The following is a 19,517-nucleotide window of genomic DNA, read 5'->3' on the forward strand; positions in this document are numbered from 1 at the left end:
TTTCTTGTTATCACATTCACATAATTGCACAATTGATTAGCCTTGGTTCTATATTTAAAGACTTAGGGCTCAACCACACTGCTCCAATGACTGTCCATTCCTCTGTGTGTGTGCTTTTAGTCTTTTAATTGACTAATTTTTATGGAAAGTGTTTTTATTTTTTCTTTTCTTCAACAATGGTTCATTAATGTGAAAGACTTAAAATTATTTTTAAATTTGGCAATATTTAAAGAATTCCTTAAGCTCGAGTAGGCATGTGTCTCATATAATATCCTTAGATTACTACTTTTCCCTCTCAGAATTGTGTGGGCTTGGCTTTGTTATGTTTTGGTCTTTAATGTAATGCTCCTTTGCAAAAAAATATGCCCCCCTCCCCGTATTTTTTTGTACCAGTTGTCCATAGAATTATTTCTTTCTCCTTTGAATTTCAGTAGCTTAAACTGGGAGATGCTGTGCATGCGTGTTTGTGCATTTGTTTTCCAAATTTTTCTTAAAACGTAATGTGTTCTTTTTAAAATGCAGATTTAATTCTATAGGAAAAACTGTCCAGTTTTATGTCTTTTTTTTTTTTTTTTTTTTTACATATTTATTGAAGTATAATTGCCTTACAATGGTGTGTTAGCTTCTGCTTTATAACAAAGTTAATCAGTTATACATATACAATATGTTCCCATATCTCTTCCCTCTTGCATCTCCCTCCCTCCCACCCTCCCCATCCCACCCCTCTAGGTGGTCACAAAGCACCGAGCTGATCTCCCTGTGCTATGCGGCTGCTTCCCACTAGCTATCTATTTTACATTTGGTTGTGTATATATGTCCATGACACAGTTTTATGTCTTTTGTATTCATTTTATTTAGTTTTGTTCTTCAGAGTCACCAGCTATCCTTATTTTGATAATTTTTGTTAGTTTTGCATATCTCTTGTCTTAGTATATTCAATTTCTTTGTCTTTTTTCTCTAATTATATCAATTTCCAGTTCACTTACCTAATAATTCTTTTTTATAATAAACCACTAGCATCTTTATTTGTCAACAATAGCCACTTAGAAAATGTAGTAGACAAGGAGCATCTTATGATAACAGCAAAATGCTAAGATTAACCTAATAATAAATGTGCTAAAGGACTCAATATTTTGTATGTAGCAATTCTCTCCAAATTAATCTATATAGTAAAATAATCTGAATAAACTTGACATACTGATTGTAAAGTTCATATAAAGGAAAACAGTTTTTAAAATATCCAAGAAAATGTACAGAAAAATTAAAATTAAATATACTATTATATGTAGTTATGTTAATTAAAATTGTGTGGTATTCTTCCTCCAGATACAGAAAAGAACAAAGAAAGAGGAATAAATTAAAATGCCTTCTATATATGTGAATTTAATACATAAAGTCAATCAGGCATCTTAATCAGTGGAGAAAGGGCAGAATATATGAAATAAAGAGCACTGGGAAAATTATTCTCGCACTTTGGAAGAAAACTAAAATTCCTACATCATTCCATATACAAAAAAAAATTCCAAGGCAATATAAGCACTAAACACCAAAAAATATAAGTATAGTGGAAGAAAATATGGGAGAATTCTTTTATAATCTTGTGATTAGGAATACCTTTTAAGCAAAATATAATGCTATATATATTCTATATAAAACTCCTTAAAGATGGATAGATTAGAAAGAATTTTTTTTTTTAAACTAGGGTCTTTTTTGTTTTTTGTTTTTTGTTTGTTTATTTATTTATTTATTTATGGCTGTGTTGGGTCTTTGTTTCTATGCGAGGGCTTTCTCTAGTTGTGGCAAGCGGGGGCCACTCTTCATCGCGGTGTGCGGGCTTCTCACTATCGCGGCCTCTCTTGTTGCGGAGCACAGGCTCCAGACGCGCAGACTCAGTAACTGTAGCTCACGGGCCTAGTTGCTCCGCGGCATGTGGGATCTTCCCAGACCAGGGCTCAAACCGGTGTCCCCTGCATTAGCAGGCAGATTCTCAACCACTGCGCCACCAGGGAAGCCCTAGAAAGAATTTTTAAATTCTTTAAGATGAAATATACCATAAGTAAAGCTAGAAGGAAACCAACTGGAAGAAAATATTTGCAATAAGTGTGTTTCAGGAAACAGATGACTTTCTGTAATATATAAAGAGCTTTTGCAAATCAAAAAATAAAGCAACCTAAAATGGAAAAAAAAGGACAAAGATATAGCTAATATTGATTGAGAGAATATTATTTGCCAGGCAATAGCCCAAGGACTTTACATGTACAAACTCAACTAATTTGCATAATAACCCTTTTGATCAAATACACTTAGCATCTCCATTTTGCAGGCAAGAAAATGAGACACAGAGAAATTTAGGAATTTGTCCAGAGTTATACCATTAGTAAATACTAGCCAGCACTCAACTCACTGAAAAAGAAGCACAAATAGCTAATAAATTTAAGAAAAGCCATTCAACCTTAATAATAATTTAGGAAAATGCAAGCACTAAAACACAATAAGATATTTTTACCAACCAGAGAGTTAAAAAATATCAGATGGATTAATAAGACTAACATTGCCAAGATTGTAGAGAAACAGTAACTCTCATACTCATTTATTGGGGATGTCCATTGTATAGTATTTTTTTTGTTATCTTTAAAAATAGGGATTTTTAAATTATTTTTTTTGAATTTTTGAATTTTATTTTATTATTTTTTCTATACAGCAGGTTCTTATTAGTTATCTATTTTATACATATTAGTGTATATATGTCAATCCCAATCTCCCAATTCATCCCACCACCACCCCCCACGCCCCGCTTTCCCCCCTTGGTTATATGTACACTTTGTTCCTTGCCAATTTTAATTTAATTATTATTTTCTAATGCTACATTTTGATACTCTGTTTATTTCTTTGGGTCTGCAGTTTCATTTTACTTCTCATTCTGTTATTCTGTCATATAATCTCTCAGCTCTTATTTTAATTCAATTCATTATTATTTAAGTTGAAGTACAGCATGAAACATTTGTGGAAAGATTCTTTTTCCATTCAGCTCATTTGAGGTGTTCTTCATTAGTTAGCTTCTTACATTTTGTATATTCCCTGTATATTCCCTACTTGGATTCATGCCATCTTTCTGGGACTTTTATTGATTACCCCTCAGGGTATGGGGTAAGCAGGGAAGTTTATGGACATTGCTCAATTCATTGCATAGTTCTGGAACTTTCACTTCTGACATAGAGCAGCTGCCACATGCTTCATTTCTCTAGTTTTACCAGTTTTGTCCTACTTTGCTTCTCCCCAGGCTTGGGGCTAATAAGTGCAAGTAGTAGTATGTTTTTGTGTACCAGCCCTGAATATGGACTCTGGGAATCTGGGAGAGGTTCAGGAGCAGCCATGTGTTATTCTTGGTCCTGCTTGGAAAGCAATCTTTGGTTTCTTCTCCTGGCTGCTAGATTCTGTAGTTTGATGTGATGTATGTTCTTTCCATGCTTATAGGGCATGGCTAGGCAAACTACAGCCCAGAGGCCAAATTTGGCCCCACCATCTGTTTTTGTAAATAAAGTGTTATTGAAACACAGCTACACCCATCCATTTGCATATTGTCTGTGGCCAATTTCATGCTTCAGAGACATAGTTGAGTAGTTGTGATAGAGACCATATGGCTGGCAAAGCCTAAAATATTTACTGTCTGCCCCTTAACAGGAAAAATTTGCCAAACCTGCTATAGAGTAATTTTATTTTTCTTACTGGTTTTTAGCTATTTTTCCTTCATTTTTTTTTTTTGTAGGAGTTTGAGGAGAGATGTAGGAATGCTCCTTCATTATACTGTCTTGACATAGAAGTTGCTATAGTGCTGATATTAAAATATTCATGGAATAACATAACCATCATATTTTCTCTTATACCAAAATGCTTGAAATTACAAAAAAAAATGTTAGTTGGATTAGTTCAGTTTATTTGAGATAAGAATAATTTTATCATGCCAGGTAACTTCTACCAATAAATGAAATTATTCACATCATTCCTCTTTAATGATGTATTTTTTTTTTCTTTTTCTGAATGAGAGTAAAGCAACTTCTTAATTATAGTAGCTTTTCTGGAAGATGATTTAATTTTTCAATTTGCTTTCTTTTGCACTTTTTCAAAGGTATAAGCGGTTTAACCAGACTTTGAACAACATTGGAGAGAACGAAGGTGGTATTGATAAGTTTTCCAGAGGTTATGAATCATTTGGCGTCCACAGATGTGCTGATGGTGGTTTATACTGCAAAGAATGGGCCCCGGGAGCAGAAGGAGTTTTTCTTACTGGAGACTTCAGTAAGTATTCTAGAACGATTAAACTCAGTTGTAATATTTTATTTATTTACTTAAAACATAGATGTTATATTTCATATATTTAACTTTTATGAATATTATTGATTACAGATATTCTACTTTTCCATAGAACTTCTTCAGTCTTTACCTTCATGTGGTAAAGGTGTTTCTGCTGTAATAAGATACATGTGTTTCTTAAAAACTTTATGTTCTTAAAATCATGTACCAGAAATAACAGAGTTTATGAGAAAAATAGTGTTAGACAGAGTACGCCAAATCTATTCAACTTTGTTATCAAGCTCTGACAAAACTAACAGCAATCTAGGTAAAAATATTGGTGTAGGTTCAATCTCCAGTAACATTTGCTCCTGGTTATTTGGCATCGTAGTACTTGGATCCTCTAATATCTTTTTTTGAGACCGCAATAAAAGTAGACAGCTAATCTAGAGGGTAAACTGCTTCATCAGTCAGTTCTTTGTTTTTTCCTTTTCCTTTTTTATAACACAATATGGGAAATACCTTCTCAGCCTTGTCATCTGCACCATTAATTTCACTAGGCAGTTAACTCTATGGAAAGCACAGTGGTTCTAGAAGTCAGGCTTCCATCTTACAGTCTAGTGGAAGGAAACCTGTATGTAAATAACTAAAATACAGTGTGCTCAGTTTTATTCTATAAGTATAAATAAATTACTGTAATAGTGACAAGGAAGAAAGCTCAGTTTTGAAAATGGAATAACTGGCAAAATAAGCCTTGGTAAAATGTTCGTAATACAAGGAAAGTAAGTGTCAAAATGATAATAATCCTTTAGTACCATAAGGTAGCGTGGTCTTTAAAGTTTGATTTTCCTGGACTCAGAAGTCTACATGCTGTACTGTTCTGCAAAGAGCAAAACTGTAGGGACAGAAAACTGAGTTGTCAGGGTTTAGGGGTAGGAGGTTTGAGCTGATTACAGAGAAACATAAGGGGACTTGCTGGAGTGATGAAAATGTATTATGTCTTGATTGTGGTGGTTACATGACTGTATACATTTGTCAGAATTTATAGAACTATACATGTAAAAGAGTGAATTTTACTACGTGTAAATTATACCTTAAGGAACCTGACTTTAAAAAAAGTTTTGATTTTATTTATATTGTCTAAGGCAGCACTGTCCAATAGAAATATAATGGACACCATTTATATAATTCAAAAATTTTAGTGGCTACATTAAAAAAATAAAGGAGAACAACTGAAAGAATTTTAATAACGATAGATTTTTATTTAACCCAATATATCAAAACATATTTTAACATGTAATCAATATAAAATTTGTTAGTGAGATATTTTCATTCTTTTGTACTGCACTTTCTAAATCTGGTATTTTTCCACTGGAAATACTTGATCAATATTTAGATTTAATACAATTTTCAGTTTAAAAGTACATACCCGAGGCTTCCCTGGTGGCGCAGTGGTTAAGAGTCTGCCTGCCAATGCAGGGGACACGGGTTCGAGCCCTGGTCTGGGAAGATCCCACATGCCGTGGAGCGGCTGGGCCCATGAGCCACAATTACTGAGCCTGCGCGTCTGGAGCCTGTGCTCCGCAACAAGGGAGGCCGCGATAGTGAGAGACTCGCGCACCGCGATGAGGAGTGGCCCCCGCTTGCCGCAACTAGAGAAAGCCCTCGCACTTCTGAAACGAAGACCCAACACAGCCATAAATAAATAAATAAATTAATTAATTAATTTTAAAAAAAAGTACATACCCAAGTTTTTCCAACCATTATTAAAAGTTCTAGCAACTCAAATGAGTAATAGTTTTAAAATTTACATTTAATAAAGTAATTAAAATTAAATAAAACTTTAAATTTAGTTTCTCAGTTGCACTAACCTCATCTTAAGCACAAATAGCCACCTTTGTCTGGTGGCTCCCTTATTGGAAAAAGCAGGTCTAAGGACTTAAAATTATTCTTTGTGTAGTCCCCCAAATTAGATGATGCCAGCTGCCTGTGTTTCTAGAGTTACTGAAAACTTTAGGGAAAGTTTTGAGAAAGATCGTGTGTCTGCTGATTCAGACAGCTTGGCCTGGTGATTATTATGAAATATATTTTGAGGCTAGGAGTCTTTTCACTTAAATTGTTGTTAAAATTGTTATAATTTTTTCTCATACATAAACATGACTATTTCCCCATCTTCTCTAAGTGACTGCCTTGACCACTAGCTTTATATTAATAGACCACTTTGATATCAACCTATAATCAAGGCACTTTTTGGCATTCTATTTTATTAGTTCTTTTTACTGCCATTTATTGAGAGGTATTGCTTGAGAGTGTTCAAGTTAAAGTTTTACATACAGATACCAAGACTGCTGTAAGAACCTCAGTTAAAATTTGGTACTTGCATTTGATTACCTCTCCCCCATATTTATGATTGAACCTACTAAATAGGCTTTAGAAATATAAAAATATGGGAAAGGGACTATATGAAACTAGATTTGGTAGCTATCATAATGACTAATGCTGATTTATTAAAAGTTGTTCCTTGTAAATCCAGTTGGACCATATATGTGTTTGGAAACTGTATTTAAAAATTTTAAGGATTTAGGATTTAATGTTTAAATATTAAAAGTATAACAATTTATAAAATCTTTTGTAAAGAGAAAACTCAAAATTATCTAGTCCCTATTTTAGTGTAAAAATATCCTCTGTTAACTTTTTTTTTCAATTTAATTTGATTTTTGAAAATCCTACTCTTTGTGAAGGTATATCACATAATTTTAAATCTCTCCATATCCTTGAAACAACATTCAGTCAATTATTTTCAATCAAGCAATATTTATTTAGTGTCTAAGGGCATGAAGAATATCAGATTTAATCAATGGGCCTTTATTTTTACTGGAGAGATAGGAATGACTAAGATAAATGAAATTGTGATAGAAAATAAGAAGTATAATAGAATACAGTTAACTGTTAAAATAATTAACAGGCAGTATGTTGGGAAAATTTAAATTTATTTACTTATCTAGATGAAGGGATTTTTTTTTTTTTTGGCCCTGTTATAGGGTCTCAGGATCTCCTTATATATGGGATCTCAAACTTTTCTCACTAAAGAGCTTTGGCTTAAAAAAATAAAGAAAGAAAAATAACTTTCTAATTGAGAGTAGAGCCAAAATTCTGTGTTAATAATTCATTTAAAATAATAGTTCTTTGGAAAAGAATGTTATACCTGAGTGTTAATTTAATGTAACTTTGTAGAATATAGAATTTTGATGATAATGACAGCATAGCTGAAAATATACCCATAATTACTGAACTAAACATGTCTTTTTTTAAAAATACAATTAAGGAATTCTGTATTTTTTCCCTTATTTGCATAAAAATCTATTTCTTATGGCTATGAAGAGATGAGCAAGAAGAAAGTTATTTTTCTTTGTTGAGGTTTTTCTCAGCATCAAAAATGTGTGAGATTTTATAGTTAGTCTTCCAATATATAAATTTGTACTAAACTGAAGGGAAAATACAATTTGTGTTAATTAGCTAAAAAATTACAGTTGATTTTTTAAAATTGGAAAGTACAAACGAAGATTAATAAAAAGTATTCTAGGTGGTTTTGCTAATGATATTAAAATGTTTTTAAAAACATTTAACTGTATTCATATAACTTCATATTTATCAGCTAAGTTGAAACAGCAGTAAACTTAAAAGATTCTATGGAAATAATCTCTAACTGTAATGTGGGTTATTTTTAAGAATTCCTTACTTTGTCATTTAATGTAACAGTAAGCTTAACTTCTATATATGTACTTGAAATATCACCTAAAAAGCCCTATTGCTTCTTTAACTATAGGCAGAGTTGTTAAAAGTAACATAATTTTACTTATATTTTTATCATGGAAGTATATACATATATAATTTAAAGCATTGCTTTTGTATCTACCTCTTCCCTACACCTCCAAAGATAATATAAAACACATCTTCAAAAACCAACACAAAAATCTTATTTCTGCTAAGGAATAAATTGACTGTTACTTATATTTACAGTAACAGGAAAACAGTAAAAGGAAATGTTCTTAATTCAATTTTTATCTAAATGATTAACCATCTATTTCTGATAATTTTTCAGAAGAAATGAAAATTAAAGACTGTCTAGACTTTAATTCTGTATTATAGAAAATTACACCAGTAATCAAAATATGTTAGCATATTGTGATATCTCTCTTCTCTTCTAATCATTTTAGAAATTGCACTATACTTTACTATACATATAATACTGCTGGTAAATGTATGCTGTTCTAGTGTATTTTTTTGCCAACTGACCTGAAAATATTTTAGGTACAAATGCTTATTGTTGTCAAATATAAATGATCTTTAAGAAGGAAATTACCATGTATTGCTGTGTAGAAAAAGAAAAAGAATGGGGTTTAGAGTTTGAACCCACAGTGGAGCTCTCTAAACATGGTTCTTCATCTGGCTTAGTGGGGTTAAAGGTGATGATATTCCTCTTACCTGCCTAACTGGGTTGCTCTAGATACTAACTAGATTGCAAATTGTAATTTTATACATTACTCATTGCCATAGAAATCTTAATTGACAAGATTGAAAAAGTACTCTAATTTGCAAAAGTCTTTCTTTTTCTTATTAAAAAAAATACGATTAATTTCAAAAGGCAGTTGAGCCTTGCAAAAGTCAAATGATGTAGTCTCTGTTTTGCCCAAACTGAGGTGGCTCTGGCTTTTGCCATCCATATTTTTAAAACTTAGAAAGCACTTTCACTTTAAATATATTTCATATATTTTTCTTCATTTGAGAGAAAATGAAACAATCATTTCTTTTCCTTTCAGTCATTTTTTAAAAAACTCGCTCTTTAAGCAGCTAGCAGCTGCTGCAGCAACCCAGGACAGTGGATATATAATGACATTCATCAAGATTGGAATCTTACCACCCAAAAAGTATTTCTGGGCCAGCCAGAAACTACTTTAAAGGCTTCAGATTAATTTCTGAAATTTTGAATCATCTTTAATAAAGGAAAGATTCATTCTTTAGAAAATTAAATGTGATTTAAAATATACTTGGGGTTTTAGAACTAAATCATGTTTATTGCAGGTTGCTACATAATTGGAGAAAACTAGCTGCTTTCCAGTAGCTAGATAATAAGTAGAGAGAAAGGCAGTAAACTACATATGTCAATATAAAATAATTGGGTTCCTATTCGTTATAACTGAAAACATTTCATTTAAAATTACTAAGTCTGGGAGCTAGGCACTTTTCAAATAACCTAAGTGTCTATCATTGATAGACTGAAAAAACAAGGTGAAAAAAACCCCCTGATTTTTATGCCTATAGAAAAAAGGAACCACAGATATTTTTGCAGAGTGGGAAAGAAGCTAAGGAAAAATTTTACCTCTTTTCTGGACAAAATTTGTCTACAATTTAATTTCCATTTATACAATTGCCAAGAAGTTTACATCATCACAAAAGCCTTTATATTTCTTAATTTCACATGCTCTGAAACAGTGCTCCTCAAAGTGTGCTCTGTGGAGCAGTGTGGTCTGTCCACTGTAATTGGTTTGCAATAATAATATATTGTCAGAAATTGGGAGTAAGTATTTAGAAACTTTAATAGCAGTTTGAAAGAGTAATTTTATTTCTGTTGAATCTAATAATGATAATATAAATATTGGGGCTTAAATTTTGAAAGTCTTCTTTTCTTTCGATTTTTTTAATAATTCATTTTTTATATTTTATGTAAGTACTGGTCTATAATAGATTGGAAAATTAAAAAAGGAAAGGTAACTGGTCCATCATCATAGATAGTTTGAGAAACACTGATCTGAAAATTAGTGATCATTATTTATTGGTTTAGAAGTCATTTATGGTTGGAAGGTATAGCACTGATGTCAACCTCCTTTGTATTCTCTTCCTTCAACTAAATCGATGGTTGTTGTGTTAGCTTTCACTGCGGTATGGCTTGTTACAAAAACTCCAAAATTTTAATGGCTTACAATAACAAAGGCTACTTCTTGCTCATGTTGGCTGTGGTTGTCAGCTGTGGCTCTGTCCCAAGTGTCAAATTCTTTCCAGGATCCAGGGTGATGGAGCAGCCCCTGTGTGAGATGTGCCGATCTCATGACAGAGAGAAAGAGCAGTGGAGGGAACCTGTCGTGGCTCTGAAAGGTTCAGCTCAGAAGTGGCAAATGTGATTTGTACTTCCATTTCATTAACCAAATAATTTGACCAAGCCTTATGTTGGTGATACTGGAAGCAGAATTTGATTTTATGGAGGCTTATGAAAAATTGGGAATAATAATATAAATGATCCCCATGGCAAATAACACATCTTCATAATATAAAGTGTAAACTTTCCAGAGTTTTTGATATCTTATAGTCTTTTCTGTGGGAGCAGAGGGGAGTTGGTGCCAGGTAGGGTAATGCTCCAATAGATTGTTGAGAAATTTTCTTTGGAATGTCTACCGACCTTTGGATTCAAATGGAACTTCAAGGAATCTTTTGCAATGTAGACATTTTCGACTCCCCATGGGTCCTCTGTGAATGCATTTTTGTTATGTGGCTTCTTTCAGTTTGGCTTATTGGAGATGGTGATGTTTCTAGAAAGTGAATTTCCAGGGTGTCTGGGGACCTCTGATACTGTTTATTTTGGTGATGGGGTGGCAAACTACAAGGTAGAGGTAGAAGGCTTTAGGGTTGTTAACCAAACCAGCACCAGTGATGAGAAATAGTCTCTTTGATGGATGTGAGCTTAAAATAACTAATCAGCCAATAGGCATTTCTATAGAAAGTTGTTAGAACTTTGTCTAGCTTTCCAATCTGATGTTGATTCTCTCACCCCTTTTATCTGTGTTCACTGATGGATTATTCACTTTCAATGGAATAGATGTACAGTGGAGGTTTACTTAACCATTGTCTACTTATTAGACTTACTGAATTTATTTCTGCTTGACAGGCTCACTGTAAATGATACTGCCTGCTTCCCACAGGATACTGAGCATCCATGGGGAGTAAACTGTGGTCTACTTCATGTATGCAATTCTGCTCCTGCCAGTTGCTTTGTGTGCTTGTAATGAGCCAGTTTCCCATCTGCCTCCAATCCTGTGAATGCCCATTCTTTTCATTAGAATTCTGTAATATAATATTATGTAAAGTGATGAACTGTGAGTGTGACAGCAAAGAAAATTATTAAGTATTGGGAAAAATCTCAGTAAGGATAAGTTGGAAAGTTATTTTGAATTAAGCGTGCACAAGTGAACTGCAAAAAATGATATAAATCTAATGATTTCAGATGCCAGTTATTTTGCATACACCTTTTAGCTTTCAATCTGTTTTAATCCAAAGGAAATTGGAAATTATAAATATTGCATTGTAGGTATAGGTTCGTGTAAGAAAGATGATACAAAATCCTAATCAAAGGACCTAAACTTAAAAAATGGCTGTAATCTTACATCAGAAGGTGAGTGAATATTTATATTTGTGTTTTAAGTTAAAGCAACATTTTTAATATATATAAAATTTTTACTATATATATAATCATTCTCTGCTTTAACCAATATTTTCAATATATGAACCAACTTCTGGCCCCAGTTGTTGTGCTGGATCAGAGAGCTTTGTGATACTGCCTAATAGGATTATTTTTATAGGGAAGCATCTTTACCTCCTGGGATTTTAGGGATGCTGTTAGAAACCTTAATGCTAGAAGGTAGATTTTGAACTGTGTGACATAACTAATAATTTTCTAGCCTCGTGTTGCTTTTTTGTAAGTATCCTGTTAAAAATTTATGCTGTTTGGATAATACAGTACTTTTTGTTAGGTTTCAGTTTTGGTGCTTCACTTGTACTTAGTGTCTACAAAATTATTTTGTTTATGGTTGTTCTTCAGCACTTGTCTTTTGACATTTTCATAATTTTATCCATTAAAGTTACTTTATTAAGCTCAGCATTTACTTATACAAAGAAGGAACATTATTCATATTATTTTCTTATCAAGTTAGAAGTTTTCTTAGAGAAGTGTTGTTCTGTTTTATGAGTCACATCTAGCCCTAAGTGTGACTGACTATAACATATATCAACATTCTTTGTATCTTGATCACAACTAAACTATTTTAAGTTCAAATTGTATTACTCTAAGAAGCTGTCACTTGAGATAGGCATGTAAGGCAACTCCAATTTAATTTGTTGTGATTTTCTTTCTTATGCCACAGATAACACAACTGAATATCATTTTGCACTGTAGGGGGGTGGTTTACAGAAATGCAGTAAATCTGTAAAAGGTTTATAGCACTGTTTGTTTTACTTATCCAGACAGTTGTCCCAAGCAGGTCAGCTGGAATTCACTGATGAGTCTTGAAGCTTTGTCTGTTTTACTGTCAGGCTTTGAATCTGTAGCTCTCTCCTTACATCCTTTCCCTCTTTTCCCTATTACTAGCTTGTATTCTTTACTTTTTCAATCCCTGTCTATTTTGTTATTTAAAAAAGTTGGAAGTGTTTTTAAGCTTGAATAGATATTGAAAAAAAAAAAAGGAAATTTTTGCTTCTTTGTAGCTTTGCAATTCCTCATGTGAAACTGTGAAAGTATTCATTTTAATTTTGACTGTCAGGGACCCACCTCTTATGATGGGTTCCTGAAAAAATGACTTAGCTGTCTTAGTTTTGCTTGTAAATCAGTGGCAGAAGGACCTCAGATGTATTATTTAGAGATTAGGAACCTGAAAATAATACCGCATTTTCTCAGCAAGTATCAGTGACCTTCAGTAGTGATATCGTGGTGCAGTGTCACTGCCCAACAACCATGGGGACTAATGACTTTTGACCTAAATCTTGAAGGCTTATGATATACTCTCACTTCTTAGTTATTTGTTTTCTTTCTTTCTTTTTTAAAATTTTAAAAGTTGAGATATAATTCACATAACATAACATTCACCATTTCAAATTGTATACTTCAGTGGTGTTTAGTATAGTCACTATGGTGTTTAACCATTGCCGCTGATTTCAGAACATTTCCATCACTCTAAACAGAAACCTCATATGTATTATCATTTAGTCCCAATTCTTGTCTTTCCTCTATTGTTTGGCAACCACTAATCTATTTTCTGTCTCTATGGATTTGCCTATTCTGGGCATTTCATTATAAATGGAATCATGCAGTATGTTGCCTTTTGTTTATGGCTTCTTTCACTTATTATACTGTTTGCAAGGGTCATTCGTTTTGTAGTATGTAACAGTCAGTCCTTCATTCCTTTTTATGGCTGGATAATATTCCATTGTATAAATATACCACATTATGTTTATCCATTCCTGAGCAGATGGACATTTGGGTTGTTTCTACTTTTTAGCTATTGTGAATAAAAGCTATTATTGTGAATAATGCTTTTATGAAATTTTGTGTACCGGATTTTATGTGAACATGTGCTTTTTTTTTTTTTTTTTTTTTTTAACATGTGCTTTTAATTGTCTGGGTTGCCTTGGTTATTGATATTCTTACCAAATTCAGCTATTTGGCTGTGCTGGTCATTTGTTTGTTTGCCCTAATATCCTTTCACACACCCTTTTCTGCTCTGCTCTGCATCACATTTCCCACACTCCTGTAAACTCTGTTTCTGTAGAGTTGGTTTAGTTGGAGGCGCTAGTGGGGGAAACTTGAGGATGGGAGGAGGGAGAAGCCAGGGAATTCTCCCTTACTCCCTTGCCCGCCCTCTGTCCAAAGTGAGGCTGGCCTTGTCTCCTGCAGCAGGTGTGTTGTTCTTTTTGCTTTTCTTTCTGTGAGCTCAGTTCCTGCAGGGAAGGCTTGCCTTATTTCCAGCTTCTGCTAGATGGTCCTGTCTTCTGGGTTCCAGTAAATTCTGCCTCTTCCTTAGGGGGATTACCAGATTCCTATTATTGCTAATCCCTGGGTTACTTAATTGTCCTATATTTGAATTCTCATTTCATCTGTTACCTGTGTAACCAATTCCCTGTATTAAGTCCCTCTGTGAAATAAGTAGGGTGGGTTCCATTCTGGATTTGTATTTCCCTTCTGTTAGGCCTGCTGAGTTATGCAGGTCTACAAGACACCCTTCACATTGTAGTTTAGGTATTCTAAAGCATCCTTATAATAGTTTAGCTCAGTGGCCCTGCATCTGTTAAAGTATTTTCAATAATTTTTTTTAGAGTTAGGTTTACCAACTTTGTGAATTTTTAAGTCTTTTTATGGTAAAGAAATATGTACTATAGAATTTAAGTTATTCAGAATTCTAGAAAACTCAGCAGTGAGAGATACTGTTATGTGCTTTTCCTACATTGTAGCAAATTAGTTATGCTTTACTTTAAACAGCCTTTTTGATGTTCCCTCTGCTGAAGAACAGTTTCATCTTCATCATGATTCCCCTGCCCCCCATTGTGTGGTCCATGTAACTCTTGAAGCAGAGTATCTTGGGTGTTGGTAAAGTAAAGATTCCAGGGTGACTCTGTACAGCTCCCCCCAGAACTCTGTTAATTCCATGATTATAGGACAGAGCTCAGCATCAGAGTTGTTTCAGTGCTGGGGAAAAGCTCAAATGGCTTCTAGGACCAGACAATAAGTAAGTGAAGCTGCCAGAGACCTTGGCACATTGAAAAACCCTTTTCCATGTAACAGGGAAGGAGAGTGCTGCTATGAGGAAATGTGGGCCCAGTATTTTGCTAGACTTTTCTATATTTTTAAGAAAACCTAGAATAGTTTTATAGAGAAATCTGATTTTTAAATGGAGGCAAACTATTCAGATTTAAAATAAAACTGTTCATCACAAGGAAAAATTTTTTCTTTCTTTTTTTTTTGTATCTATATGAGATGATGGATGTTAGCTGAACCTTTTGTGGTAATCATTTCTTGATTACCACAAGCCATTTCATGATGTATGTAAATCAAGCCATTATGTTGTATGTCTTAAACTTATACATTGATGTATGTCAATTATTTCTCAATAAAGCTGGAAAAAAAAAAAAAAAAGATTCCAGGGTGAATAACACACTTTCTGAATCACAGTTTCTTGGGGGTAGAGTTTAATGTGGATGATGCATTGCCTTCTTTTTTTGAGGACTTTTATTGTTTATAAGCTAGCGGCCGCAGTAGTTTCATATATCCTTCCTGTTCATCTTCCCCCCTCTATCTTTGTTGGGGAAGTCACAACACTACTATGTGCACCCTAGCACATAGTAGGCAGGGTGCAACCCAAAGCAGAAACCCATATTTTTTTTTTAAGAGAATCTTCTGGAAGGAAAGAAAAACACATGTCTTGTGGGAAAGAATCAGAGAGGCTCATCACTTACAGGGGAAAGTAGAGAACAATGAAATAATTACTTCAGATTTCTTGGGTGGAGGATATTTGATTCCTACTCCCTGTCCAATTTATCACTCAGGAGTCTAGCCAGATATTTTCAGATATTTAGGAATTCAGGAAGCATTATCTTCAAAAAATTCTTCCTAAGGAGGTTATGTATGGATGCCAGCAAAAGGAAGGAATAAACCAAGAAAGAGGAAGACCTGGGATGCAGGAATCCGTCACTCGAGCTCAGGAGAGAGTAAAGTGGAAGAGTAGTAGTCGGGTGTGCAACAGCCATAGAGAACAATTAGGAAGAGAGTGAAAAGAGAAGTCCCATGAAGAAATTCCCTGGGAGGAGTTTCCTGGGAGGAAAATGGCAGAATGGAGAGAACGTTTGGGAGCTTAGAAAATTTTAGGACATGAGTAAAGGTTTTCAGTAGAAGAAAAAAGTAAGGCTGAATTTAAACATAATGCTGGAAAGAGTCTCCTTTAGGTGTCTGTTAAAGACTGAATGATTATGGCCTCCCCTACCCCCCAGTTGATATGTTGAAGTCCTAACCCCCAACGTGATGGTATTTGGAGATGAGGTCTTTGGGAGGTAATTAGGCTTAGATGAGGTCATGGGGACCCTATGATGGGATTAATATCCTTAATAGAAAAGGAAGAGAGATCAGAGCTCGCTCTCTATCTCTCTGTCATGTGAGGACACAATGAGAAGGTGACAGTCTGTAAGCCAGGAAGAGGATCCTCACCAGGAATCAAATCTTCTGGCACCTTGATCCTGGACTTCCCAGCCTCCAGAGCTGTGAGAAATAAATGTCTGTTGTTTGAACCATCGAGTCTGTGGTATTTTGTCATAGCAGCCTGGACAGCCTAAGTGTAGTGGCCCAGGGTCATGGTGTTAGACTGTGAACAATATCTGTAGTCCTAGTTTTCTAGTTGACTGCAACAAACAATATTTACTGTAATGTAAGAACCATTCATTAGTTTTTAACTTTTTGAATTAACCTATAGAAGCATTATTACATACTTGGTGCTTACAATGTTTCTGTAAAAATAATAATGAAAATTTTGGAAGATCTTCTTAAAAGGCTACCATTACGTGAGTAACCATGACCATTTTAATTAAAAATTACTCATTAAAATGTAAGTGAATTGTATCTCTATTGTGATCAATGTGTATGATATACTTGCCAATTGATGAAACAGATAGGCCAGGCTGATGTATGCTTAATCTAGACATCGCTTTATGTATGGAAACGTGAAGATGTGTTTGTTCAAACATGTTCATCCCAATAAGGGGGAAGTGGGAGAGAAGAGAACTCCATCAGGACTGAAAGTGAATGAACCATGTGCAGATTGACAGTTCTGGGCACTTTATAGGAATTTGTTTATTTGTTTGTTTGCTTGTTTGTTTTTAACCCCAGCAGTTCTAACTTGCTTTCTTTATTTCTGATGTCTCAGCCCACTGCTAAGTGTGCTTAGCTCCAGTGAATGTGAGTGTCAGCTTTAGTGATCTGAAGACTTGATTCTGTTGAAGAATTTTTCTTTAGAGTCACAGGATTTTTGCCTCTATATTAGGGAGCAGCAGGACACCGATGGCACACTCAGGGGTTTCACTGGAGATAGTTTCATGAAGGACTCTTCAGAGAAGGCTGGTGAGGGTTAAGGGAACAACCAGACTCAGAAGCTGTTGTTTCTAGCTTTGGGCATAGGTCTGGGAAAGAAGGGAATGGTTACTGGAGCATAGTTAGAGCTGGAGCCCTCAAAGACGAGCCCAGTTCCAGAATCTGTGGCCAGAAAGAAAGGCCTGAAAGAAGCAGGGATGGAAGGGGATGCTAAATATCTCACTATTTCTCTTATGCCAGCGTCTCCCATTGGTCAGACCCAGCCTGAAGCTGGAGGGCAGGGGAGTCCTGGGTTACTGTCTGTTGATGTCAGCCTCCAGGGTCTCAAAAAGCAGTTGTGAGAAGCTCAGAGGGATCTTAAGGCAGTTCCTAGCATGGAGAAATGGGGAATAATCAGAACAACTACCCGGGTTTCTCTTCACATGATTTAGAGGGTACACAAATCACTAGAGGCATTTTTTACTCTATTTTCTTCTAAGTGAACCCAAACTTCTTTAAATAACTACATCATAAATAACTACATCAGTGTATTATGTACGTTTCTATTTAAGGAAGAAAATATTTTTGGTGCACTGGTTTCTTTCTCCCTTCCTTTTTGCTTGCTCCCTTTCCCTCCCTCCTTCCTGCCCTTTTTCTTTCTTCCCTCTCTTCCTCCTTTTCCTTGGATATATCTTTGATCTTATTAATCCTGAGCAAGGCTAGTAACTAATATTAAGAAGTATAAGAGTTTCAGGTTTATAAAAGGGTCTGGGTTCTCAAGGAAAAGAAGATGGAACTTTATTTCTTAATCCACTTAAAGCAAACAATTAACTTTGTAGCAATTTATCAGAGACTTCTAAAGTATCATAAAATAATGTGTATATGATTACCAGTACATCTAAACTCTGGGCAAGTAAAATCAAAGTGTTTCTTTCTTTCATTTCCCCCTGGAGTAATAGAATATAATCTTAAAATAAGGTGCTTACTCTGTTAAAGTTGTAGTATTTCCAAAATAATGTACTAATTCATTAAATATACAGTTGTGCATGGGCATATGGTGATTTTTTAGAAAGTAGATTTGTTTCAAGTCCTTGAAGTTAGAACAGCATGTGAAAATCTATAGTTTACATTCAACAACTTCTCCTTCATCCCTCCGGCTTCCCTTACCTTAGGTAGCAGTATTTATTGAGCATCTTCTATGTGCCAGAAACTGTGCTAAGTCATGGAAATTCAGCGATGATAAAGAGGGACAATAATTTTCATCCAGCAGGCGAAATGGATGGTCTTCTCTTAAATGGCAGTGATTGCCTAAGCTCATCTAGTAATAAAATTAAATTGAGATTTCAATGTTATTCTAAGCATTGTGGCCATTGCTGTATAATTTTTCAGGTTAAAAAAAAATAAAGATATATTTATAAAATATAAAGGTATTTTACAAATAAAGAATTATATAAAGATATTTTCTTTAATACTGTCTAAAGTTGAAACAACTCTTAAAATATAATTTAGTAATAATTATAAACAATATACTCTTTCACGATACTTTTTTTTTTTTAAAGGATTTTCTGATTGCTTATTTATCTTGGTGACATTTTGTGTGTTTATTTTTAAACCAAAAAGTGTCAAAATGAAACTTCTGAGGTGTATTTCCAGATACTCTGTAATTGATTTAAATGATACATGAGGCGTTTTTTGTCAAACTGAACTGAGCTAGAAAAAAATCTCTTAGAATAGCTGTATTTAGATTTTAATGAAACGAGGCAGAAAGGAGACTAAAGTGAATTTCCTTTTTAGTCTTTTAAATGAAAAAGTGCATCATTTGTCCTATATATCTTATTCATCATCAGTCATAGCAAAGCATTCATTCCCATGAGAGAGATAATGGATTCAGAGAGCAGAGAGGAATGGAAGATTGTCATTCAATGCAGATGAGTTTTAGTAATATTCTTATCATGAGAAATTGGGTTGCAGAACCTTAAGATTTGGAATTAAGTTGGCCATAGATATATTTAATTAAAAGTAGATTGCTTTAACCTTTCTCTAAGTTAGAAATAGGTTTAAAATCTTAAATTAAATTTATGGTTAGCTTGTATTTAACTTGTATTCAGGACTTGCCTTTAATAGGGATTCTTTATAAAGTTTAGCCCCAAAGAGGTACATTTTAATTGAACTATTACAGTGAACATATAAAGAAAGTTTCTGAAAGAATTTAATAACTTAGTATATTGGATCCAAGTATGGTTTACTCTTCTCTTGATGGAAAAAGTAACCAAACTTATCAAACCAAACTAAAACCTGAGAACAAAAGTGGGGTCTGCCTTCTGAATTCTCCTAACACCTCAACAGCACAACT

General features: G+C 34.1%; 1 protein-coding gene across 1 annotated transcript in view; it reads left to right on the forward strand.

Annotated features, from left to right (window-relative positions):
* GBE1 (1,4-alpha-glucan branching enzyme 1) overlaps nt 1–19,517 on the forward strand; it is a 283,524-nt gene that overhangs the window by 59,330 nt on the left and 204,677 nt on the right. Inside the window, exon 2 of the mRNA XM_036851650.1 lies at nt 4,127–4,296. Within this exon, the coding sequence (XP_036707545.1) occupies nt 4,127–4,296 (170 nt within the window). The remainder of the gene's footprint in view (nt 1–4,126; nt 4,297–19,517) is intronic.

This window comes from Balaenoptera musculus, chromosome 4, assembly GCF_009873245.2.
Source record: "Balaenoptera musculus isolate JJ_BM4_2016_0621 chromosome 4, mBalMus1.pri.v3, whole genome shotgun sequence".
In the NCBI taxonomy this organism is placed as follows: domain Eukaryota; kingdom Metazoa; phylum Chordata; class Mammalia; order Artiodactyla; family Balaenopteridae; genus Balaenoptera; species Balaenoptera musculus.